Raw genomic sequence first — 26,649 nt, forward strand, 5'->3', positions numbered from 1 at the left:
CTCATTTTCTAGCATAAATCACTGCTTAGAAAGTTTCAAATAACTTCTCACTAGCAGTATTAGCAAGCTGATGTAACTGTAATGAATTCGCACCAGTTCTTTAACTGGTAGATGACATTTCACTGTGGAGCTGCAGGAACTTCAAACATGTCATGTCCACCAATGCTTGTGCTCTTTCCAGGGTCCAGTTATTGCAAGTTCAGAAAGGTGGAAGGGGAAAAATAATACTGTAGGGCATACATGGTCCCTAGAACACACACAACTTTTTAGACCATGTAGAAAGTAGTATTATCACCATTAGAACAGATCTGCGATTTTAACAGAAAAAAATAATAATGAACTAAAAGCTCAAGCATAATCAGTTTTATGATTACGATTTTTATCATGAAATTATGAATGTTATGATTTAGGAATTCTGACCTGGTTTGTACCTCAAATTTAACTCCACTGAAATGGTGAAATATAACAAAGGATACAGCCAAATCCAGTTTTCTACCATTACTTTAAGTAAATTTGATATAAGTTTTAAAAACTCCCAAATTCCATAATATAATGTATGAAAAATGAAATAATTTCTGTCTATGACACTAATGTAACGACAGTGAGACTAGTTGTTGGAACAGCCAAAAATTAGTAGTGTCCAGTCAAACCTGGCAGACTCACCTTCATAAATGCATAGAAATTCCCAATGCATTCATAATAAAACAGTATTTTGGGACAAAAACTTGGCATCCAGAGAACCTCAGCATATGGTCAAACCCAGACCTTGACATAAAGCTTAAAACACGGAACAGTTTATGCATTGCTTCTGAACTATGAACAGATGGCAGCAGTTTGAATTGTGTTGGAGAGAAAGGGTCACTATTGATCTCCCCTATGTGCAGCTTATAAATGAGATAGATACAGATATTTTAAGAAGAAATACAGAACGTTCAATAGCTTAGAGAGCAGCTATTACTTAATCAAATACCTAGAGGTAGTATGAAGACCTAGGAGAAAAGATGCGCACAGTTAAAACTCTGCAAACACAGGACTCTATTTTAAAACATTAAGAAAACAGATTTTGCACATCTTAGTTAAGGAGGCAAAGCAGAACACATTAGGGTCCAAGAAAAAGATTTATAAATAATTAGACCCAGCAAGGTTTTGGCTTCCAGTTCTTGCCACATTGCTTTCAGCACATTTGTACAAAAACAAGTCAAATGAACTGAAAACAGTGTTTAGTCTGTTCTAAAGAAGTTCTAAAAATACTTTCTTTAAACTGTCTACATAAAAGATTATGCCCAGAAATTATGACTCCATACTAATGTAGTCTGGGCTAAAAGTAATAAACGTGTTAAGGCCCCCAAAGATTGTAAACTTGCTTTCAGGAAGTCGGGGTGGCGAGGGGGAATTTTTGCAATTAGAAGATCCCTGACGGGGTTGCCTTAGAACTCGGCTGATTACTTCCAGTTCAAAAACTCTTTTGGGACAATGGCAGACAGCTCCTATTGTCAGCTTCATTTACGGTTATTTTAATAGCTCCAGCTTATTTCTGTCAGCTAGGCTACTTGTACATCAGGCTTTCAGACAGGCACTCTAATTGTTATATGGGGAGGAACAGTTCCATATTGCTGAAGCTCAGTGTAGAGGGAAAACCTCCCCCGATGACATTAGGGAAACAAAGCATCAACTCCTATGACAATGAGAAAAATTATTGTAATACTACTACATACAAACTATATTTCTTTGAAGAGAGCATGTAAAACAAGCTTTGATACTGATGCGATCAGTCATATGTTATTTGAGAGAAAACATGCTGCAAAACATGACTCCACCATGGAAGCTTTTGGAAACCAGCATTACTGCAGGTTTGTGAAATATTAGCGAACACAGAAATGGCCAGCAGATTGTGGGCCGAATGCTGTTCTCAGTATCCACAAAAGCAGTTCATCTCACCCTCTAGCACGAGCAAACTGCAGAAATGTGATGCACATCATAGTCCCAGTTGTCCACCCCCTTACTCAGGGTGAACACTTGTCTTCAGTTAGACACAACAGGTTTCTGTGTCCCAAGAAATATAATTACACAATTGTCATAAAAATTGGAATCATTCAATATATTTAAACAAAAATACTTTGGGATAATGTTGGCTACACTATTCAGTTACCTTTAAATCCTGCTCTCTTAAACACTGGTCATGCAATTGTAGAAGTTTGACTGAAGCTGTCTGAAATTTAGAAACAAATAAAGGGTTGTATGGGCCTAGGATTTGTTTACCCAAGAACGAAATGTTACTTCATCAAATTTTTAGCGTGTGTGTGTATGTACTTGCTTGTGTATCAGCAAGTTTGTAAGAATGTGTATGTATACTCACATATAAATAAGCAAGTATCCTTAAGAACTGCAGCTTCACCCAGTAAGAATCTTAACTTTGCTGTCAGCCTTCCCAGTACTAAAGAATTGTTGACAATGTGAATAGTTGTGTTACCACTCCAATAAATTTAACTGGGAAACGGGGAGCCTCTGAAGGGGAAATTCCTCTGCAAACAGCCTCAGGAATTTCAAAACTAACTGGAGTTGACAGATTAACCTAGGTCCCCCCTTAGGCAGAAGAAGAGGCTACAAGGAAAATAATGAGACACACGGGGAAGCCAATTACACACAGGAAAAACATATTTAATTGTACAGAAAGTGATTTTGTTGATCCAGAAGGATGCAGTTGTTTAGGCCTCTGCAAACTATTAAAATACCTGGACAGTTCTACAAGTATATTTGCTTTTTGTCTGTAAATCTCAAAGTTCAACAACTGTCCTAAATAAGGAAAATTGTCCTAAGCAACCCAAAAATCTTTCTCCAGCATACAGCACATTTCTCTCACATTCCCTTTTTGGTTGCAATTTGAACAATTGCAGTCTACCTCATACTACTTCCATATAAATAATTTTGAAAGCCTAACAAGTTATGCAGAGCAGTCCCATTGTGCAGTAAGAAGCAATTACAGCCGCGTTTCACAGCACCACTGGCTCATGACTTATTACATGCAGGAACAGAAGTTTAGCACGTGCGTGGTAGCTATACTAATTTGTGTATTGAACTACTGCAATTGTGGTTCAAGCTTTCAGTCTCCAGCCTATTTTCAGGTGCAGAAACTAATTGGGAACAGTGACAGTTGCCAGAGCAAGTCTGTGCTAGAAAGCATACTGATACACATGAAAAGACAAGAAAAGCATGCTGTGGAAGTACTGCAACCCAGGCTGCCATTGCTGTTCGTGTTATTACTCCAGGTAGCTGTATGCACAACGGCACCCTATGACTGCCAAAAGAAACACTGTTCCTAAACAGCTTAGTGTGTACAAAGAAGAGCTGGTGTACCTGTGGGTATGGGAGTGTTAGAGAACAAAGCAAATCAATGAAGTCATGAGATTAAAGCATCTGGGATCCAGTGACATCAAAAGACATTCATCCTCGTTCTGACACAGTCAGTTTTATTAACCTTCAAAGTATTCATTTATTTATTCAGACTTTATTTCTACTCATGTATCTAGAGGGGATCTAGTACCAATCAGTAATTGCCATACTAATTTTATGTTATTTGCCTTTGTGTATGATTCAAAATAAACAAAATGCCAGTCAAAGAAGTGTTTCTGAACTTGCTTCTGAGTGAACACTGACTACAGGAGAGAACAGATCATTCATGAAGACAAAGAACTTTGAGATTTGAAAAAAGTTAATTTTCTTTGGTTACAATGATCATAACAGGAAAATGAGAAATCCTCCACATATAAACAAATTATTACACATACACTGAAGAATCAATACTTAACAAGTAAAAAGTACAGTTACACCTAGAAAACTATAAATGACTTACTAGATCTCAAACTTGCTTAATTGCAAGTTTCCTGGTGTGATTTTTTTCTGCTTGTTTTCCTTCACATAAATAATGTATAACTGCCTGCAGAGTTTTATTAGAACTTTTCTGGAAGGAAAAAAAATGAATAACTAAAGGTAGTAGAAGCTAATGCAAGTTAATAGTTTAAAAATTATTTAATCTATAGATTTCATTTGTCCCATATTTATTGCTTAATAATAGAACTTGCAAGCATTTGCATAAACACAGAGCATCTCTGTTAGAATTTCTGCTGGAAACCTCCACTAATTACTCTCCACAGAAACATTTTTCAATGAAGATGATTCTGCACCTTTAGTGAATACATCAAAGAGAATGAGTTATGTGACTGAAAAACTCTTGGTCAAACAAGTTTAACTGTCATAAAATCATGATAAAACCTTGATCAACTCCTTCTACAGTAGAACATTTAATGCAAGTGAAAGGGTACTATGATATTGTAGGTAACTGGCAGACTATTTAGGCACAAAATGTATTTTGCTCCTGGACCACTGAATGTTTTTCCTTGTTTTAAGTAATTAAAATAATATGCAGAAACTAGAGGTGGAATTGCATCAGGTGATCTCCTCAAGTCTTCTTATTTGTGCAGGACTGTTCTCAAAAATGCTGGCCATTCTTGTGTTTGACTAGACTGAGCTACTCAGTTTCAAAAGGATTTTTAATCACCTCTGGAATTACAGACATTACATGGCATACATTTCTAACTCCATTTGCTCCTATCATCACATGCTAGGTCAATATTCACTTCAAATTTAATCCACATAATCTGCAGTAATCTTGTTCTCACTGTAATCATTATTCTCTTATTGAGAAACAGTGCACCTCAAAATTGACTTGTCAGCTTGACAACTCATCTTTTTTCCCCTAATACTGTAGCACCTGTATTTATTTTTAACACTAATTTTAACAAAGGCATTCTTCCATGTCAGATCTTTTAATTACTTCTTTTTGCTGCCATCCTTTGGAAGATTTAAGTCAGTCCAAAACATCACCATTCAGCATGAATATTTTTTAATGTAAGCAAGAAACTAAATTGAAAAGTACAGGTTCCAAGATATTTTTTTTAGCATTTGCAAGCACAGTTTTTGATCTCTGGGCTTCCGTCCTTACTTGACACACAAGTCCAACTTTGGAAAACTAGTCAGAAATGGTATGAAATAGTGGGGACTAAGAACTGGTTAGGTCTTTATTATTTCCCCTCCTCTCCTCCCGGAGCCATGTTTTCCCTAAATGCATACACAAAACAATTCTGAGGACTTCGTAGCAAGCTTCTATTTCTTCTTACACACTTTTTTGCTTTAAAATGTTCTACACAAACCCAGGCAACCCAGAAATATTCCTGTCCTAGCTAGTAGCACAGGTATGGAAGTACACATCCAAACAGCCATTGAAGAGAGACATACATCATTTTCTTCCATTTCTGGTTAATTTGCTGAAATTGGTTCTGTACTATTCAAAGTACCTTTAAAGTGAACTATGATACCAAACATCCTTATGCAAAGGCATGTCATCTTTTTCCCCCACCCGAAGTAATTAACATTCCTTGCACAGGCAGCTGGACATTTGTTAATCATTAACTGTTTGTGTAAAAAAAAAAAAAAAAAGGCACAGGGAAAGAAACTGTTAGCTGTTCTTCACAACGTTACACAAAGAAATCTTTAAGACAGAAGATTTAATGAATAGTGTGAAATTATTTAAAGTAACAACAAATCTGTTGTATTATCAGAGCATGCTCAATGTTTGACAAGAATATCTGTCTTTTTGACACCTCCAAGGTTCAAAGCTGAGTAATTAGCTCAGGAATTTAATCAATAAAAACAGCACTTGAACTAAAACAGAAAAAAGGTATATTTAAAAAGATGAACTATGATGTTCTTGGGAAGTAAAATAATACATATAACCAAAATTTTAACACCAAATATAATAGAGGCATAACCAATGAACACATTCCAACCTTATCTAGAATCACTTTGATTCACTCTACCTTGCTTTCATTACAGGAAGGGCACAGCAAGGGCATTCCTCTCAGATCAAACAGAAAATTCCATAGACAGAAGTTTCCACATGTCTGATTCGTTGCAGATTAAACCCTTATCATTAGACAGCAATCTCTAATTTTCATAGAGACAGGATATACCCTGTCATGGCAAATCTACAGGCAAAGGATTGGGGGGAGGGGAGGGGGGACAGGATGGGACGACAGGGGTATAAATCTGTAGAATGGAAATGTATTCTAACTGAAAAAGCTATGCACCTCACTCTCACAACTTTGGAGAAATAGAGGGGACAAGGTATAAAAATATAAGATCCCATACATAGCTCCATTCATACATTCCATCATAGCTTCTTTATAATGCAACTCTTTCAAGCTGAACTACCAAGAACTCCCTCTGTGCATAAATACATCTGGGACTACAGGCGACACATTAGAATTGTGTTCATTTTTAGCACACTAGGTTACCAAATTCTTCATTTCTTTACCCATACAACTGTAGCAGTTCTGTAGTGCTCATACACATTAACACAACAGTCAGTGTAAAACATATAGGTAACAGAATAGCCTTCTGAGAATTTTTAATATCATAATCTCCTAATCCTTAAATCCTGTACAGAATATGAATTTTGTATAATAATTTCTGTACATATATTTAATTCCAGGAATATTTTTGTTGTTGTTTGTTCTTAGTTTACCACGTAGAGGTGGATTCAGGCTTTTTACATCAGCAAAATTAAAATAGCCTTTTGTATAAATAATCTAAAGCTTGATTTAGGAAACATGCAGATTTTGGAGCCAATCCATGCCAACAAGATTACTCTAAAAAGTACACTGGGCCTTAGAACAATGCAACTACAAAATGTTCTGTGTGTAACGTCGCCTGTCAGGCAGGCGAGATTCTTTTCTGGCGTCAGTGATGCCACAACTACAAGTCTGCATGGACACCGCTCTAAGCAGAAAGAACTCAAATGCTCATCTCTACTGGTAGCTCAAGACAATTTATACCCACTAGCTCAGCAGTTTGCTCTTTAGCCCTAACGTCTATTAAAATTAGGCAACTCTTTACAAAACCTGCAAATGTATCATTTATCCTTGTTCACAAAATTTAAAATTAAACAGAAGCAGCTAGTAGAAGCATGGATAAAACAAAGCAGGGAAACCTCCTTTCTGAGTAAGGAAATTATCTGTTACAGTCCTGTGGCTAGATTCTTTGGCCACTTTTGGTTTTCCCCAAATTCCTTTTTGATGACACTGGAATGCTAGAGATTTTTTTTTATTTTTGTTGGGCCACACAGAGACTGCTGAGTTGGATCTTTATTCTTGGTCACTTTTGGATGACTGGTGCGATAAAATCACAGATGAAACACGAATTACACAGAGATTGTAAAATGGACCTGCAAACTGTAGTTTCAGCAAGGCCAAAAGTATTTTTAGGTCCAAGATCTAAAGCTGCAATACCGCGTGTTATGAACTGTGGAAGTTTGCCAAGTACTCATGTAGGTTTGTCCTTTGTTAAATATGTCCAAATGCTGTATGATTAAAGTTTAAAATCTTCAAAGAACAGAATAAACATTACGTAACCATTTTCAAGCTCCTCTCTTTTGACCTTAATATGTACTTCAAAAGCTAAGCAGATGCTTAGTAGGAAATAAATTCCCCAACTCAACAGATGTACCAACAGCAATATGGCAAGATGCACCTTCCATAGCTTTTGGCAAGCCTTCCCTTTTATTATTCCTCTGCTCACAAGTGCTTTTCAAGTCAAAGAGAGGCCTAAACAAGTTAATAGGCCCTTAATATGTACTCCACTGCCTGAATTGATTGCTGCTTATAAGGTAATCTTTGCAACCACATGGGGCTCAGCTTCAGCTCATCTCCTACAGAGAGGCAGCCCCTAGGCTGCTCTGTTTTCATCAGACCAAGTTGCAGCCCAATCAACATCTTGCACAACAAAACAATCCCTCACTTTCAGCAGAAGCAGAAGAGGATGGGAACCCAAGCTTTTGTATAGAATCTCTATTTGGCAGTTGAGGTGATGTTTTGCTCAGCAGGATACCTAAAACAACTCTCAAACTGCTTTGGAAGATCCCCTTGCCAATAGTAAAACACAAGATAAATATGTTTGTCTAAAACTAATTTAGCTTCTTCCAAAGCCACCTTGTCAAAGCCACATTAACAACCTAATAGCACTCTGATTTACCACCATCACAAATGCAAATCATACGATTTCCTTCAAGCCTAGGAAGGCAAGGTAATCCAGCTAGCTCCAGGTCAGATAGGACCTCGTTTACCCTGGTGCAAACCTGGGCATAATCCAGGGCTCCTTAATTACTGCCAAACAAACTTAGCTCCAAATGCCATGCTCAACTCTAGCACCATCTACCCATCTGAACAGTAACCCAAACATAACAGAATCAACCCAAAATTAACCCAGCTGCACCTTCACTGCCAGATCTTAGCCTGAATGAACATAATTAGGCTTTAAATAACTGCAGGCTGGAGCTGTGACCGGACTGAAAAATTAACCAGGTAATTCCTTCTGAATGTGAGTATTTACAAGCACAACTAAACGTGAGCACCCAGCCAGGCTGTAGGTACCAGCAATAATGCAACACAACACTCACAGAAAGCTATCTCCTAAAGAAAAGCTTTCTGGATTGCTTTCTGGATAGCAGTGAATTTAGGACTTGTCTTCAGTCTAGCTGACAGCAGGTCTCTGGCTCTAACCTTTACTTCTTTGAACAGACACAAATTGTGCTGAAGTGGTTTTATACATCTTCAAAAAAAAAATTTGAAATTTCTCACAATACTAAAAAGGATTTAAAGATAAAAGTTACTCTTAGTAAGCTTCTGTTACAGCTATTTGTTCTGTCTAGTAAAATTAAATCTATGTGCCAAACACTTCGTTTTTAAAACCATAACAAATTGGTGGAAAATATATTTTAGTTGCATGAAATTTTAAACAAATGTTTTTGAACGCAAATTATTACTCAATCTAGGCACAAAGTATACAAATGTGTGGGGTGTTTTTGTTTTTTTCTTTTTAAACATAAATAATTTTGCCTTGCAGAATGGCCCCAGTTTGGCTCAATGCCACTGAAGAAAAATTCTGTAAGAGTGAAGGCATGCAGATCTTCCTTGAAAATAAGAGTGAAGATTATACAGAGATGATGCTGAGCACATTCAAATCCAACACATATCATTACCTAGAAAGCAGAAGATATCCCATTCTAAGAATAGCCTACACAATGAAATTTTAAGATAGCTGTAATCAACCACCATAATATGCCTCCACAAATTAAATGTCCTGCACACAACAGACACAATCGTCTCTTTCCTCATGCAGACTAAACTAGGTTTTCAGCTCTGCTCTACTTATTGCATGTTTGACTATCATTGAAGATTCTGGTATGGAAAATAAGTCATTAAAATACGGGATAAATGCTTTAGAAGACAAATTATTGACTTTGAGTGGCTATAATTTGCTAACTGCCTTCAACAGGTATTGCCACAACCACCCTTTTCTTCTGCTGGGCTTTGGAGAAGTTTGGTAAGGACTCAAAAGACTACCAATGGAGGAGTTGAAATGGGCAAACCTTGTCTTTCAGTTATATTAATTCAACTTGATCTACCCTTTTCTTCTGCTGGGCTTTGGAGAAGTTTGGTAAGGACTCAAAAGACTACCAATGGAGGAGTTGAAATGGGCAAACCTTGTCTTTCAGTTATATTAATTCAACTTGATCTTATGCTGCTGTTCTTTCCCAATTCAATATCAAAGCTAGGGAATGCCCAGCTACAGCATAAAATAAACATGCCACTGGAAAAAACACCAAATACATCAGCATGAAAACATCTTTCAAGAGCAGGAAGCTACAAAATCTGTCTTTGCTTGCCCCTCTTCACCTTTTTAAAATATTCTCTCTCTCTCTCTATATATATATATCTATATATAAATATATATATACACACACACAATTTTGTTAAGCTTTCCATAAAAGTAGAGTTTACAAAGAGAATGTCTAGAATGTCTTTCTGATCTCTGACCTAAACTGCTTCCTGTTTCCGGAGCATGGACAGTTGCCTATGTTTGTTTTAAATAGTAACTCTGACACTTCTACAAAAAAAAAAAAAAAGGCATAGAAGACATCTATCACAAACTCAGAAAATGTCCTTTGAATTTAAGAGCTTTAATCATACCCTCTTCAAACAAATAAAAGATGTCAGTTCTTGTATAATTTTCCAAAGAATGAGTTTAATAAGTTGCACTTGAGTTCCACATTTTGACTTGAAATTCTGTTTCAGATGCTAGCGTGGCAGCTGACCGATCAATCCCAGAATCCAAGAACAACCTCCATAAATCCTGTGATTAAAAGAAACTCCTCATACTCTCATCTGAGTGAAATTTGAATTTCACTCAAATCTCCAGTGTACACACTACAGTCAGGTTTCAGCTCTCAGATGTTAACTGAAGTGCTGACACAGACCCTTACTGAAAAGATTAACCTTCCAAATCAACATCCATAGTCCTAAGAATTTAATTTTAAATTAGAGTTTATAGAACCAAGTCATTGTTCCACAAGACTTTGTTTTGAACAAAATGCTTCAGAATAATCTTAAAAATTCTCAATCTGGTACATTTAGACCTCAGTCACTGAAGGAGGTTAGCTGCAATAGCTACATGGGCAGATCATTTACCATAAGTACCACTAGCAAAGTAATGTGGCAGTACAGAATTCAGTGGGAGGCTGAAAAAACTTCTGCAAAGCTAATTAGATACTTGGGAGATTAGTCTGTGCTCTGAGTTTTATTGACTTCAGTACCTGAACTAGCTAGAGCAAGAATTTCCTGTGCAAAAAGCTGCAACCATTTAGTATTCTTCAGAAATAGAGCACCTCCTAATCCAGTTCTCTCTTCAAAAAAAGTGGAAAGAAGCATTGAACTTTGCAAGTTGAAAACACTGAGAATCCCCTCAGAGAAGGTCTTTTTCCCCATTTACTTCTCATTTTTACCTAGTCAAAATATTCACATGAGAAGTTTTAATGTCAAAACCTACGTGTCGATGAGACTAGTCATGGACAGAAGCTAAGCTAGAAATGTCACTGACAAATGCAAGCAATCAGGAAATTTTAAAACACATCCTCATAGTCTGCCATAACAAACCCACCAGGAATATTCTTTCCTGGCTATCAACACCAACTTCATCAATTGCAGTTTTTAAATCTCTTGTTTAACCGTTTCTTATAAAACATGATTTGTTCAACACTTTCTCAGGTCATAGGTCACTGAAAACTATTAATCTGATAGATCACAGAATTACAGAATGTAACAATTACGGATAAACAGAGCATATAGTCACCACACAGCTTTGACAGCAGCGTGGCTGGAATATGCATAGTAGAAAATTGGAGATTGTTAGGAACCCCTGGGGTTTTTGTTTGTTTTAAATGTAACCTGAATGAAATTAAGTTGTTACATATACTGGTGTTTATGACTTATATAAACAAAGTAACAAACAGAGGTAAACAGAAGGGAAAACTTCAACATGAGGCACTCACTGAAAGTGAAAAGAAAGGCCCATATTTGTAAGGCTGCTGAACTCAAGTATGAGGTTGCCGAACTACAATCAACTTAAAAACCAAAATCATACCATTCTCAGCTTTTATTAAAAACACCACTTCCACCTTCACATGGTTTAAGACTGTATTAGTAAAACAAGCCTAGAAAATGTTCTCAGGCATTGGAACTTGCTTTTCTGTATTGCTAAACAGCTTTTGGCCTGTGCCAGGCACTGCTCTCCCAGACAGTGCCAGGACGGAACTAGGAACTGACGAGCAGCAGCGACCGTGCCCAACAGTCTGGGTGCAGCCACCCTGTTTGGAAGGTACCACAGCCGTTAGGTCAGACAAAGCCCGTTTGGCTTCTGTTCCAGAAAACACCGCTGGTTCAGTAGATATTCAAAAGGTACTTACGTGTTCTGCTCCACTGATGATATGTATCTAATATTTGCTAATGCCTGTCTTCATTATTAAAACTCAAAACCAGCGAGCGGTAGGATGATTAAAAAAAGCTCAAAAGCCAATGAGTGCTGAAGATACAGAATTTGAAGTTGTCCCTTAGGTGCAAATGTAAACCATACCCTGCCTTTTAATTAATGCAATTTTGAGAGCACTACAAAGAAATGTTAACATGGTTATTATGTGTTAGCAATACTCTGTACCTTTTAAGAACATAATTCAGTACTTTGCTCCATGTAGTTAAAATCCTATTCATTCTCCTTAATGAATTACTGTCTTCCCTGCTGGAAATAGTTCTGGTAATATTAAAAAGTGTCTCATAGCCATAAAGCTTTATTGATGGTATTTTATGCACAGAGATAGTGCAGTAAAATGAGTTTTCCTCCACATTCCCCCCCCCCCCCTTAATATTTTTTTACTTGCTCCCTTAACATTCTTCACCAAAACAAATAATCTTTCCTTATTAAGGTAGTAAGGTTACACCCAAAAATTATATGACTCCAAGGGAGCACAACACAAGAAAGAATCCACTAACGGCCACTGAATATTTGCAAGCCCCACTTAATTCAAGAACTCCATAACAGAAAGCAACCAGTTTGGGAAACTATTAGAAATAAGTACCACCTGTCTGCTCGGTTCAAGTTCTTACTTAAACTGCTAGAGATGGTATAGCAGGTTAAACAGACCCTTGTTCTAATTAAACACAGTATTACTTGTGTCTTTTCCAAGCAGCAAATTAGTTTTATCATCTGAAATTGTTGTTACTGTTAGAATTGAATTATTATTCTGTAAGCCTCACACACAGCAACTTAAACACAGGTTACTGAAAAAAAAACAAAAACTAAGATTCCTAGTAACAGGTAACTAAATTACGTGATTCAAGAGCAGTACAAAGGTTATCAGGCACAAACTTCAGACTGCCACATCACCCTTGACACCATTCTGGAACTAGGCTACCTTCTGGGAAATATCCACAACTGCAGAAACTGAGAAAACACCTGCTGGTGGTAGCCTTGCCAGTTGACCTACATGGGAATTTTCTGATAAAGATGTTTGTAAAATTATCCATGGTTTATTAAAATAGTTCAAATAAATCATCACTAGGGAAACTTTACTGGAAGCAAAAGTGCTTAGAGTCCAGCCACTCCAGTACACATCAGGTTAGACGCAACTGGACACAAAGGAATTCAGTTTGAAACTTCCTTCATTTCTGAACAGCTTTCAAGATGGGCTCCTGTTTTCCACAAACACTGCAATGTCCTAGGGCATCTATACTCCCTAAGCCTGCTGATTCCCTCAGCTGTCTAGATTCTGAGAACTAGAAAGAAAACCAAAACCAAAAGAAGAAAACTCTGATATGAGATAAAAACTAGCTCACAGTAATAACCCAGAAGTCCTGCTATCTTCAGGAAGAGAACAGCCTGCTTGGCACAAATTCCTTGGAGAAGGACAAGCAGATACTGCGCAAAACTAGTAATGGTTCCTCTCATTTAACAACTGAAGATCTACGTGGAAACTAGTTCACCAGATGCTGCTGATCCTACAATAGTGTCACATACACCCCGGTGGGTAACACTGAATGGCCTTGTTCACCTAACCTATACAACTGGAAGAAATACTAGCAGTTCTTTCCAACACCTTTTTTCACTTCCATCTTTTATTTCACCTTTGAGAAGTGCAAATACTTAATGAAAACACTTATCTTTATATGTAACAACAACAAATAGGAAGACATTTTACCTTATTGCCTGCTGGTATGGTATCTGGGAGGAGAAAGAAAAAGGACTCAATGTTGCCTTAGTACCATATAACTTCTGCTTTAGGTTCTACTCCAGGCATTTCTTCTCTCATTTGTTAGATTCACTCATTTGTTGTAAAACTGAATTGTCTGACTCAATCTATCAAATCCTACACTTGCTTTCATTTCTAGCATCATGAGTGAATGTCAGCAACCCTCCCTGACACGCTCTCCCTGTATGACCTCCCACTTTAAGTGGTCTCTGGAGATGGAGTTTGCTAAACCCCTAATTGACTACAGTGATAACCAACAGTTTCACTTTAATTATCTCAGCATGCACTCTGTATGAGTGACTCATAAAGCACCCTAAGATGATGTGTACAGCAAAAACAGAAAGGATTTTCCATCTTCCTCATCTCTGAAGTGGCAGTGAAAACAGGAAACACTCTACGTTTCAGACATCCTTATGACCACCTAAGAACTTCTGTAACATGACCTTTGGCTCAGTGCCCTCCCTAGAAGTAACAGCTCACTGATACTTAGTACAAGGATAAAAGAACAGGTCAAGTAGCAAATTATGATCTCCTTCCTCACCCACTTGGCTTCCAATTAACAATTTATAAGCTGGAGATAGCATAAGGCTGAACCTCAAAATAAACTCATTAGTATATTTTATTTACTTTAGTCATACTTTTGGTCTCTATAACTTCCTGGGGAAATGAGCTTCTTGACTTTATTACACCGCATGTGAAAAATACTTCCTTTTAGGTTGGCTGCATGTTAACTGTATGCAACCATTTCTTACATAGAAAGTGAGATGGGGAAGGTGCTACAGAAACTATTGCAATTTTATAGGCTATCAACTTGCTCTCTACCTTTCCCTACTGTTGTCATATTTATGAGCTAAGAAATATTTATTTGAAAGCTATAATATGACCACCTACCAATTCATTCCTAATGCACTTTTTCTGTGTCTTCTTGAAGAGCATCACAGATTGAAGCAATTAGACAACAAAGTAATCAAAGCAACTCCTAAGTTTAGCAGTATGGGCACATTAGGGCCCCCATTAAGATATTTACTTCTAAGGTTTTGGACAGAACTGCAGACAGTCAGACAACCTATGAAAAACAGCTGGCCTAAGTCAATGGTAAGTCTTAAAAAAAAAAAAAAGGTGGCAAAGTTATATTAAGTTCTCTTTGGAAAAATGCCAGAACATTTCAGAATTAAGGGTAAAAATACCAAACACTAATACAATTTCATACCTTCTGAAGCATAGAATAAAAACTACTAACATGGAAACAATAGCTTGAAAGCCAGCAACAATTCCATGCCTAGAACTTGATGCTTCTAACACCATCAGTAATCTTTTTTTTTTCCTGAAAATGTGACTGTTGTCCTCAATTCCTAGAAGCAGGGGATAAAACAATTTTCAACCACTGAAAATAGTAGACTTCCAAAATCCAGTTTATCAAATTTTGAACTGGAAACACAGTACTATTCTCTCAGACAGCAGGAAACTTAAAAGGTGAAGTCAGAAGAGCCTTTTACCAAGCTGAAAAAGTCACCAAGTTGCTTCCTGCATCTCATCTTTCCACAAATTCTTTAATATGCTTTCTTGACTAATTATCAGGCTGTACCTTATATCAAGGACAGTTCATTTTGAAAAGAATTAAAAATATTCAGATAGTTAGGCACAAAGAGTGCCTTCTGTAACAATGCTGGTGATTTCTTAGGAAAAAAAAAGACATTTTAAGTTACATTGTCAAGCTTTAAAATGCTCTACATTCTTTCACCAGCTTCTTGGTTTAGATCAAAGTTTGAAGACAAACACATCCACCAAATGCAAACGAATTCTTCCCCACTCTAGTGTTTAGGAGGGAATTTGTTCCCTAAGATTAAAAAAAAAAAAAAAAAGCAACCCCTCTTCATACCCCCACCGAAGAGTAACACAATATCAGTGTTCTCTATCTTTATCAGATATGTAAAAGAACAGGTAGTTACAGAGATGCACTACTAGAAGTCAGCACTAGATTTCTTCAGAAGCCATCCTTCTGCTTTTTTCTGAATACATGGCATTTGAATAACTCAAAGTTGCTCCTCAATTTATGCATCACTAATGAGGTAAGTCAACAATTCAGTCTGTTTGATTTATACAAGCTTTTTAAAGGCTGCATCAATGTTTTTTTTACAAGAGCCTTTCCATGAAGAAAGTACTGATTACTAACATAAACATGAGCACCTATAACCATAAAAGGTAGCTACAAAAACAGCAAGTATGGCAGTATAAATACCTGCACTGATAAATACTTCTAGTAAATGAAGCACCAGAGCTGTAGTTTAGGAACGCAAAGCATAAAAATGTCAGAATTCAGTCCTTGGACAGAAATCAATTTAATCCCTCAATTTCACACCCCCCACAGTCCACAAGACAACTGTTTACGTGAAGCAGACCTTCATTTTATATCAACAGCATTCTTCTTTTTGCCACATGGTAGATATTTTAAGATCTAAGAATGCATTTAGGTATGCTGGATGAAAATGAGGACAGAGGAAAAGTACTTATCAAATATACACTTACAATTTCACTAGTGGCAGATGGAACTGTACTTGTTATTGGTGACTTTTTATTTTTTGGTCCTAACAAAAACACCTCTCTCAACAGTGACAATGCAGCTTTTATCATCTCTTTGCCAGCATATCATTTTACTTAAAGCATAAAGATAACAGAAAAATGCCTTACCTTTTTCTTCATCTATGCGGAAGACTCCTATACCAGACCCATCTCTGATAGAATATCGAATCTCCCCATCTCGTCCTGTGTCTTCGTCATAAGCAGATACTGTCATTACTGAGGAGCCAACAGGAGCATCTTCTTTTATAAAGCCTTTATCAGCAAATATAGAGAACCGTGGCGGGTGCAAGTTCTCATTCACATCAACTACCTCCACTTCAACATAACACGTAGAGGACAATGAAATGGGTTTTCCTTTGTCCTTGGCCCGCACAGTCAGGTTATAAAGTTGTTTCTTTTCATAATCCAGTCTTTGTACAATACGTAGTGCTCCGCTTATTTTATCAACATCAAAGGTGCCATCTCCACTGTCCAAAAGACTGTACCGTACTTGACCTGACTGGCCTAAATCAGGATCATAGGCTTCTAGCCATGTAATAATTGTTCCCTCAGGAAGATCTTCTCGAATTTTCACATGATAATTTGAAGGAATAAATTTAGGAGGATTATCGTTAACATCTTCTATAGACACTTTCAAAATAACTGTTGAAAATAATTGAGGTTCTTCAGTAGGTTGGTCCCTAGCCTCTATTTTCAAGAAATAGACATGCTGTTCCTCACGATCCAGAACCCCCACAACTTTCACAACTCCTGTCACAGCATTAATAGTAAACTTGTCTGTATCTGTAAGAAGAGAGTATTTTACTTCTCTATTAGCCCCCAAATCTTTATCTGTAGCTTCAATTTGAATAATTTCACTGTTCAGCTCTTTGTTTTCACTCACTTCTACAAAATAGCTGTCTTGTAGGAACACTGGTGGGTTGTCATTAGCATCCAAAATTCTTACATCTAGAAGGTGCCAGGCAGACTTCTGTGGTATTCCAAGATCGTAGACAGTAATGTTCAGTGTATATTTATCTTTTACTTCGCGGTCAAGGGGAGACAAGATTTTCAGCATTCCACTTTCCATGTCAACAATGAAACTACTATCTTCATTACCTCCAGAGATAACATACACTAACTTTCCATTGAAGCCAGTATCAAGATCAGTAGCATTCATAAGTATTATGCTGGAGCCCACAGGTTGGTCTTCTCTTACCTCAATGCTACTGGGGAGTGTACTTCTAAACTGAGGTGCATGCAGATTCACTGAGTGAGTGTCAAAGAAAACATCCTCAACTTCTCCACGGCTATGCAATTTATTTGCTTGCAAAAGCTTCTCTGCGAGCATTTTGGCAACGCCAGTTTCTTCACATTGCAAGTTGACCGGTTTGCGACTAGTAGCTACAGTTATGTTGATATACAATGGTTTTGCAAAGTTTTCTCCATCTGTAGCTGTAATTTTCAAACTGTGAAAAGAAATTTTAGCACCTAGGCCATCTGTTAGCGGCTGCTTGAGGGAAAGTACTCCAGAATTTGGATTTAGGCTGAATAAATCCAGTTCATTTCCAGATTCAATTTGGTATCTCACCAACTGAAGCTCATCAGCATCAATGGCAGATACTGTTGTTATTTGTTCTCCAACACCAAGATCCCTGGGGATTGTTCCCTCACAATTTATTTTCTCAAACAGAGGTACATTGTCATTCAGGTTATTTAAAATAATAGTAACAGGAACTTCAACTTCTCGACGATATGGTATACCCCAATCAGAAGCTCGAATCCTTAAATTGTAAAGCCTTGGCATCAATTCATAATCTAAGTCTTCTGAGGTACTAATAACCCCACTGAAATGGTTTATCACAAAGGGCAAAGGATTTAGGTTTGCGATGCTGTAAGTCACGTAACCATTTTCCCCTTCATCAGGATCTTTTGCACTTACTCTCATGACACTAGTACCTATTGGCACATTCTCATCAAAAGAAGCTTTATAGGATGTCTGAGTAAATTCAGGAGGATTGCTGTTCATGCCTAGTACCTTAATTAATACTTTTGCAGAAGCTCTTCTGTCACTTGTCACAACTTCAAGTTCAAAATGGGATGAGTATTGTGCTTTTATGGGTTCTGAAGTGGTAATGAGACCAGTGTGAGTGTTTAAATTGAATTTTACTTTGCCAGGTGTGTTTTTAAATATATATTTTAAATGGGGGTAACTAGGCAGAGCTTTTACCATTATCACAGGTGTGTTTGGAGGAGCAAATTCACTTATTTCAGCTCTATATATCTCTTTTTCAAATCTGACGGGACCAGACTTAAACAGTGGTGATGTCACATGAACAACTTTTACAGATGAAAACTGTGGAGGATTTCCTTTATCTTTAGCTTGAAGGGTAAGGTTGTATCCAAAGGGGTGGCTCTCCCAGTCGATGGGACCAATGGCTTTGATTCTGTATTCTTTACCTCCTGGAACAGACCTCACTGTTCTGAACTGCTGAAGTGGATCACCTGCAACAATATTTAATGATGCTATTTCTCCATTTGGACCTTGATCATTGTCCTCTACAGTTACAACTGCGTAAGTTGGATCCTTATCTGATTCTGAGGGAGTCAGTGTAACAGCTGTAATAACGGGCGCATATTCATTTGCTTGCTCTACGTGCACAGTTAGTTTTGCCATACTGCTGATGCCACTGCTACCATACAGCTTCAGTCCACGATCCACTGCAAGAATTTCCATTTCATAACGCTTAGTGTCCGAGTAGTCGAGTCTACCAGTTAGCACTATCACACCACTAGTTGGATGAATAGCAAACACATCTGTTCTTTCTTTAAAGCTATAGTAGAACTCTCCATTGGTTCCTATATCTGCATCTGTTGCACTGACTCTTGCGATGCTTGTCCTTATTGCTGTGTTTTCAGGCAAAGAAACACTGTAAGATGTTGGAGAAAACAAAGGCCGCAAGTCATTTGTATCCAGTACCTGTATCCTGACCTTCGTGCGTGTTTCAGCATTTGTATTTTTTTCAACTGCTTTAACAGTCAGCATATAATGGTCTTTTACCTCTCTGTTAAGGATAGCTGTGTTTCCTCCCTTGGTCCGTATTCTCAAAAAGCAGAAATTTCCAAGAACATATTCTTCAGCTTTAAACAAATTCTCATTGTCTCCAGAAATAATTTTGTATCTTATGTCCCATAACGGATTTGTGATGTAAATGCCCATTTTCACTGGATGCCCAACGTAAGTCTTGGCTGCAGAATTCTCATACACAGTGGCATTATACTGTACTTGTGTAAATTGCATTGGTGGAGCATGATGTGGGATTTGATTTCCTTCACAGTTTCCAAAATGCTGCACCAGCAGCATCAGCAGCGACAGCATAGTCAAGTATCTTCCCATGGCAGCAATTACAAAAAAAAACCTGAAACAAGAGAAAGAAGAATTAAGACCTATGACTGTTCAAATACTACTTAGATGACCTTGATGCTTAGTTTAGAACAAACACTTGCAAGAAAACTATTAGTTATACATCTACGTTATAACCATTTTTGCTGAAAGTTTCCACGTGATTTCCAGTAACAAAAAAGCAGGTAAATTAAAATCCCCCCAAATTCTCAAGAATCCTTAAGACCAAATTCTAAGAATTAGACACAAGGAGGATGCACTCAGTTAACTTCATCTGAAACACTTCATGAAGCAACACTGTTAGGAGAAATATGCCAGTACTAAAGCGAGCAAGTGAGCAAACTCGATCTGCATGAATTTGGAGTACTGAACTTTCTCTCCAGTCCTCTAGTTCTAGTTTTCTGATAGTAAATTATTCTCGCTCATTTCACTTAGATTGTAAAATGACTAATATCTAATGATGCAGAAGTAAAAAAAAAAAAAAAAAAAAAGCTCATCACTAAGCTGTACGACCATCAATAAAGAATGAGGCATATTCCTTTATTCCCCTCTCTGAACAGATCTGAAAAATGAGGATCAAGAGCTATGGGAACATGAATCTACAAAAATAACTGGAAGATCTATGGAGATGCGTTTCTTTTAAACACACTCCAGAAATGACAGGGAAAGCACCTGAAACAGCAAGACAGACATGGAGACATGCCTCATCAGCTCTACCTTTTGAGGAAGAAGTCAGTATATAATTTCCAATGCCTAAATCCAGGCAAGACTGCAGCATAACGAAAGGTAGAAACCTCAGGAACAAGACCCTTCAAGACCACCCTCTTCATCTGGGTTTACAGCAAGAGTTGTTACTCCCAGATGTCTCACAGGATGATAAATCAAAGCTTTAAAATTCTTCCTCAACAAACCCAGGCTTTCAAAAAAAAAAAAGTGTGGGGGGTGGATTTATTTGCAGCAAGTAGAAAGCCATTCATCTTTAACTTGATTAAGTACCATACATTCTTCTCTTTTACCTTCCCCTACTTATCTTCAGCATTTTTCCCTTGCCTCTTCTTTAGTCTTTCCTTCCCTGGCTGGTCTTTTTCATACAACTTGCATACTAATTCCCAACCATACCCTCCTTTCATTCTTCCCGACCTTTTCTCCCCCATTTTATCCCTATTCTCCCCCTCTCTACCTCTGCCTGCCAGACTTTCCTCTGTGCCTATCCTCACACTGGTTCTGCTCACCTCAGCTCTAAGTGCATCTCATTCTGCTGTCGTCTTCCACCACACACATTTTCTGCTGTTTGTCTCTCCCTTAATTCCTACCTGCTTGATTAGATACCTGAAATATCATATTGGCTGAAATTCCACGGATCATCTCTGCTCACTAGGAGATATTAGAGCAAATTAACCTGCCTGTGTTAACAGTTCACTCCAAAGCCTCAGAAGCAGCTGATTCTATCACAGCCATTATTAAATCAGCGCTTTTGAGAAGTCCTAAGTCCTAAGGACTTAGGAGTCGGATTCACAAAGCTAAAGGAAATATTAGAGAGGAATAATAAAAATCCATCTGGGGAAGAAAAAAAGCAAAAATCTGTGGTCTGTCTTTCAAATCTAGCAATTAACTTACTTGATTAAGGCTATAACCATAGCAGAAAATAAAAGGTAAGTCACTAGCTAGAACCACTACTTAAAAGGTCTTAAAGCTGGAAGAATGAAAGGTTGGGAGGGCAAATGAGCGAGGTTGCAACAATCATGATTTCAATGGGTTAACAATATCATTTCTCTCTTTTCTACTGTTTTCCCTAGGCTATGGTTTATCCTTAGAATAAGCAGACACTTGGGACTCCGGGGCTTCATTTTCTTAATATGCTACTAAATAAACGAATATTTTCATCACAAAAATTACTGCAATAAATAACCTATATCAATACCTCTAAAATTTCAAGCAATTTAAGAAGTCATTATACTGCACTAAGACACACATCAGAAGTGATTACATCATTTGAAGTAATCAACAGAAACAACTTTCCCTGTGGAAGTCTTGGGACCTTCAACTGACAGGTGAAAGGAGCTCTGCTCTATCAAATAAATTAAAGTGTTAAAGAGAAAATGCTCACCACCTGACTTGTTCCACAAGAGCCTTCCAAAAACTGTGGTACTTCCAAAACCATACACTCAGGGAAACAGAATTTACTGTCTAGTCTTTCCTACCTATCAGAACATTTCTCTGTGAAACTCTTGCATTCTTCTTGGAGCCAAGGTAGCTCCTCAAGTCACTTCAATACAATTCCTTAAGCTTTCACCAGTCATTTTGCACTCTTGTCAAAACTGGACACATTTTAGGCCTATAATCTATTAAAATTCAGTAGCAAAGAGCATCAACTCTGATTCTGTATTTATAGGGCTGCTATTAGTTCTTTTACTCCATTTGTTGGAATTTTAGCAGCTCTTCACTACCAAAAGCTACTTATTGATCAGGTCTTATACTGCATAGTTTCCCTCTTTTCCTTCGTCAGTTGCACCAGGATTTTTTGTTTGTTTGTTTTTATTTATGCTGAAATCCAAAACCCCATTTGTCTTCTGAAGCTATAGCATCCTGTAACTCACAGCCCTTACTTACTAGCAGTTGGCAATACGCTGTCAGAACTGGTGTGTTTATTATGTAAAACACTATCTGTCTGCATCTTTTATCATTTGTTCCTCGTATCTCAGGCACATTAGACTATGATGCATTAGACTGCACTAAGATATCCAAGCTCCTCATTAAAATTCTAAGTTGAACATATGTGTAGGTTTTACTATTACATAAATATTTTTCTGTGCCATAATACCTTAAGTACTCTTTGCTTATTTTCTGTAATAACTGCTCAGAACTGGCAACAGGCAGGCTACTGAACACGGTTATGCAACTACCAGTAAGAGCCCATTCTGTAGCAGCAACCTCTAATGTCTGCTGAGTCACAACCTACAACTGAAGAGCATCCCTCAACCGGACAGTTAACTGCGCTAAATAAAAAGAAGTTAGATATTTCTGTTACATATTTTCCCCATCTTGTGCCATAATTTGGAGAGCTACCAGAAATTAAAAATTGTTGAACCAAGACTATAATCCACATATAATATAATCTTGATAAATATCTGAAGTATTAATGTAAAAAGTTATCGACTAAGAGAAAGCATGAAAGCATTAAGATAAAATGATAACGTGTTAGATGCAAACTCAGATGGCTCATTACAGCGAGCCAGAATGACTAAATTTCACAAACATTTTAGCCAAAGGCTACGCTTTGAACTACTTTTTTTTTTTTTAAATAAATCTTTGGAGTATCACCACTTTAGGATTTTCTGCATCCATTTCCAAGACATAACGCAACTGTTTGCTTAATAAAACATCATAGCCCTAGGTTTACAAGAAGTACATCGTATTTATTCTGGAAGTCTGATCTCAAACAAACTCTAATTTCCTATTTGGAAGAATGGTTATTATTATGTGCATATTCATACCAATGACAGTTTTACTACTTAGATACTGCATTAACAAAATGATTTAACTCAGTGTCACTCACATATGGGGAAAAAAAAACAAACTAACACAACTTAGAAATATGAACTAACTTCACAGTAAAGGCAACAGAATCAGAGAATCAGGTGGGCTGGGTGACCTTATACTGAAAGCTTCCAAATGCTGATAATTTGGGTAAGATGCAAGTTATATACATGTTTCTCTTTGCGGAATGCTTGCAGTACATCTACTTCAATCTGTATAGTTTGAAACTTGCAAGTTTTAAGCATCAAACACAGTATGTAGCAACCTCAATGCCAAACAGGCAAAACAAGCTTTGTCTTCCACAAAATGTATCAAGAGTGAATACACATTGTGGGAGTTACTCCCCAACCAATCACAGAAAAATCACGGGCAGAAAAAGCCCCTTAACTGGGCCAGACAGGCTGTTACTACGAGCCTCAGTGCCATTGTTATCCCCTTTCTACACACAAGATCTGCCAGTTAAGCCCAGAAGGACTTCCTGCAACACTACGCTACATTGCTTGTGTTAGCCAAACCAGACTCAGAACACGGCCTGTGAACACTGCACTTGGGAAACACCAGGGAGCATTTTGGGGACTAAAATAAGTCCTTTAGTGCTGTTTGTGCAATGATTGTCTTCTGAAAACTTTTACTAATTTCTAACAAATGAGGTAGCACTTTGCTTTGTTCTCTATGTTTTTTTGGCACATGCACACCAACTTCCCTGAATAGCAACTTTACATTATTAACACTAAAATGTCTCTACTGATCAAAACATCGCCAATTTACTTTAAAGGTCAATTTTGATCAGCACGTACAAGTGATGCCATTTGACACAAACTCACTATGAAAAGTTATTACCGCAGTAACTAAACTGTCATGACAGGGTTCCTATTGTAGAAGTCTAAGGGAGATCATGTGGCTTTGTGGGCTGTACTAACTGTACAGTTACACCTTCTCTTTCATTTTTTTAAAAGCAATCATTTATGTAGACCAGTCAGGTTTAACCATTTCAACATTCTCAGGACTCCAATCAAAAACTTAATAAATATCTGATTTTCTTTTGAAATAAATACTGAAAGAGGCTTTCATTGATTTTGGGGATAGGGGGAAGGGACGGGGACAACAGTGGGAGACATCTGTGTGTTGGTAGACAGAAAATTAACACATGATGAAAGCATACAGTAAAGTTACTTAAGTAAAGCTAGTAAGTTATTCAAAAAATGTACGTTGCCGTAGAGATTAACTTAGCAGTTCCATCTTGTGACTAAACTCCAGCAAGGTTTATGTTTATATTCCCCACAGTAGGATTTAATCTCATGAGATACTTTGATTTGTGCAGTCAAGATCTCTGCTGTTAAAGGAAATGCAGCTGCTGTATTCAAACAGCATGCAAAGATTCCCAAGCTTGAGCAAAACAAAGTTTCACACCGGCAATTTTGGCTATTTACATACACCAGTAACTGCCGTGTGTCTAATACTGAACTCATCCATTGTACACAGAAAAGCAGATCTTTGGGAATTAAGAAGTCTGGTTGAAATTCAACGTGATGACAACTTTTCAAGGACCAAAAATAGTTTTACTGAGCTTGCACTCAGCTTTAAACTAAAATAAATAACAGATATAAATCTTCACTGTTTTAGAGCTTTGCTTTTTCTTTTGCTTCCTTGCTTTCACTGAAACCAGTTATAACTTGGCCATATAAGGTTCTTTCTCATGCTAAGTTATAAAAGCAGTAGCCTATCGTACTGCTGCAACTACTAAAGCTCACCTTCCAGTGTCCTAAATGCGAGATTTCAGGATCTCACAGAGAACAAAAAGCTTTGAAATAGTCTTATTCAGCGATAAAACAGGGAATTTTACACACTAAATAGCTGGATAATATAACCACATGCTTAGACAGGTAAAAAGGCAGTACACAGCGAGCAGGAGACACAGCCATTACACACTATTCCTTTCTTTCACAGCAAGACAGCAGGAGCAGTATTTCCCATGCGGCCGCCTGGGAACAACTTGTAAGTAGCTCAAACCGCAGGAAAAACTGCTGTTAGAAGCCAGCGCTGATTTTTTTTTTTTAATTTCTTAATGCATCCCCCCCCCCCAAAAAAAAAAAAAAAAGTTCATAAGCATTGGCTATGGGAAGCTCCACTGCCACTTGCTGACCCCAGGAAACTAAGCACACCTTCCCAACAAAGCTTGGTTTTGTCTGCGCTGCCAGAGAAGCCAGGCGGAGCGAGGCGAGCTGCCGGGGTCCCCGAGAGCCGCCTCCTCGCCTTCATCTCGCCGAGGAATCCGGCGAGGGGAGCACCGGGAGGCGCCGCGCTCCAGCGGGAACAAAGGGAGAAAATCACCCCGAGACACTTCTTCGCTGCCAGCCTCTCCCCGCGGCTTACCCGGGAATTAAGTTCACAATGGCCCATTACACACATCCCACGGCAGACACCTTGCCCCCAGGGGGAAAATATGATCACCACCTTTTTTTTTTTTTTTTCCTCGACATAACTTCGGAGCAACCTGCCGCCTCGCCTCCCTCCTTCCCCTCCCCTCCCCTCCCCTCTCCTCTCGGCCGGCCGACCCCAAAAAACTTCCCCCGACTCTCCCGGCCGCCCCCACCTCAGTGCCCGCGGGGCGGGGACCAGCCCCGCATGGCGACCCCGCACCGGGCGGCTCCGCAGCGCGCTCCGCTCGCCTTCCTCCGCCGCCGGCCGCCCGTCCCGCCGCTCGCTGCCCCTCGGCGCCGGGCCGTGTCCCCCCCACGACTCCACCACCCCCAGCTCCGTATTCCTCCGCCGCGCCGGCCGCTCCGGATCTCGTTTGTGCCGGCGTTCCGCGGGAGCGGCCCCCGCACCCCGGCCCCTCCGCCCCGCCCGGGGCCGGGCCAGGCGCGGGGTAGGCGGGAGCGGGGCCGGCGGCCGCTCCCCCGGGCGGTGAAGTGCGGAACGGGGAGGAGGGGGGGGGAGGTTGGGGGAGGCGGCTGGGAAAGTTCGCCCGGGCAGCGGCGGCTGCAGAGGGAAGGGGAGCTCGAGGGACGCCGCCGGGACGCGCAGTCCCCGCTCAGGGCGCGCAGCCCAGCGGGCATTTAACAGCCGCTGCCCTCCTCTGCCTCCAGCGACCGGCGCCCGCGGGGCTCGCTGGAGGGGCCCGGCTTTGCAGATGAACGCCCCGCAGGAGCACTCCCCGCTCCTTCAGAAGCGATCGCGCTCGGCAGCGATCAAACGTTCGCCGGGGAATCCCTCCCGGCTCGGCTGCGGGCGGGAGGAGCCGGCGGGGGCGCGAGTGGGGCCCTTTATTAGCCCCGTACATAAATAACGCCAGCTGTGCGGAGGGGGGGACCCTCCCTCAGCGGAGCCCTGCGCGCCCCGGGGCTGGAGATCAGAAGAGAGCGGCGCCTTCAAACAGCGGCCCCTTCCCGGAGCCGTCCCTTCCCTCGGGGGGGCGGCTCCTTCCCTCGGGGAGCGCCGCTCCGCTCCCCTCAGCCGC

General features: G+C 39.2%; 1 protein-coding gene across 8 annotated transcripts in view; it reads right to left on the reverse strand.

The window, feature by feature from the left end:
* FAT1 (FAT atypical cadherin 1) overlaps positions 1-26,649 on the reverse strand; it is a 109,606-nt gene that overhangs the window by 82,021 nt on the left and 936 nt on the right. For 7 of the 8 annotated variants that reach the window (XR_011096312.1, XM_068681451.1, XM_068681449.1 and 4 more), the window contains exon 2: positions 16,379-19,668. Coding sequence is in view for 7 of the 8 variants with exons in the window: in XM_068681451.1 (XP_068537552.1) it covers positions 16,379-19,646 (3,268 nt within the window). In the remaining variant the exon portion in view is untranslated. Of the gene's footprint in view, positions 1-16,378; positions 19,669-25,782; positions 25,975-26,649 lie in introns of those variants that run through there. The other variant, XM_068681450.1, reaches the window with a different exon arrangement.

Source organism: Anas acuta, chromosome 4 (assembly GCF_963932015.1).
Source record: "Anas acuta chromosome 4, bAnaAcu1.1, whole genome shotgun sequence".
Classification (NCBI taxonomy): domain Eukaryota; kingdom Metazoa; phylum Chordata; class Aves; order Anseriformes; family Anatidae; genus Anas; species Anas acuta.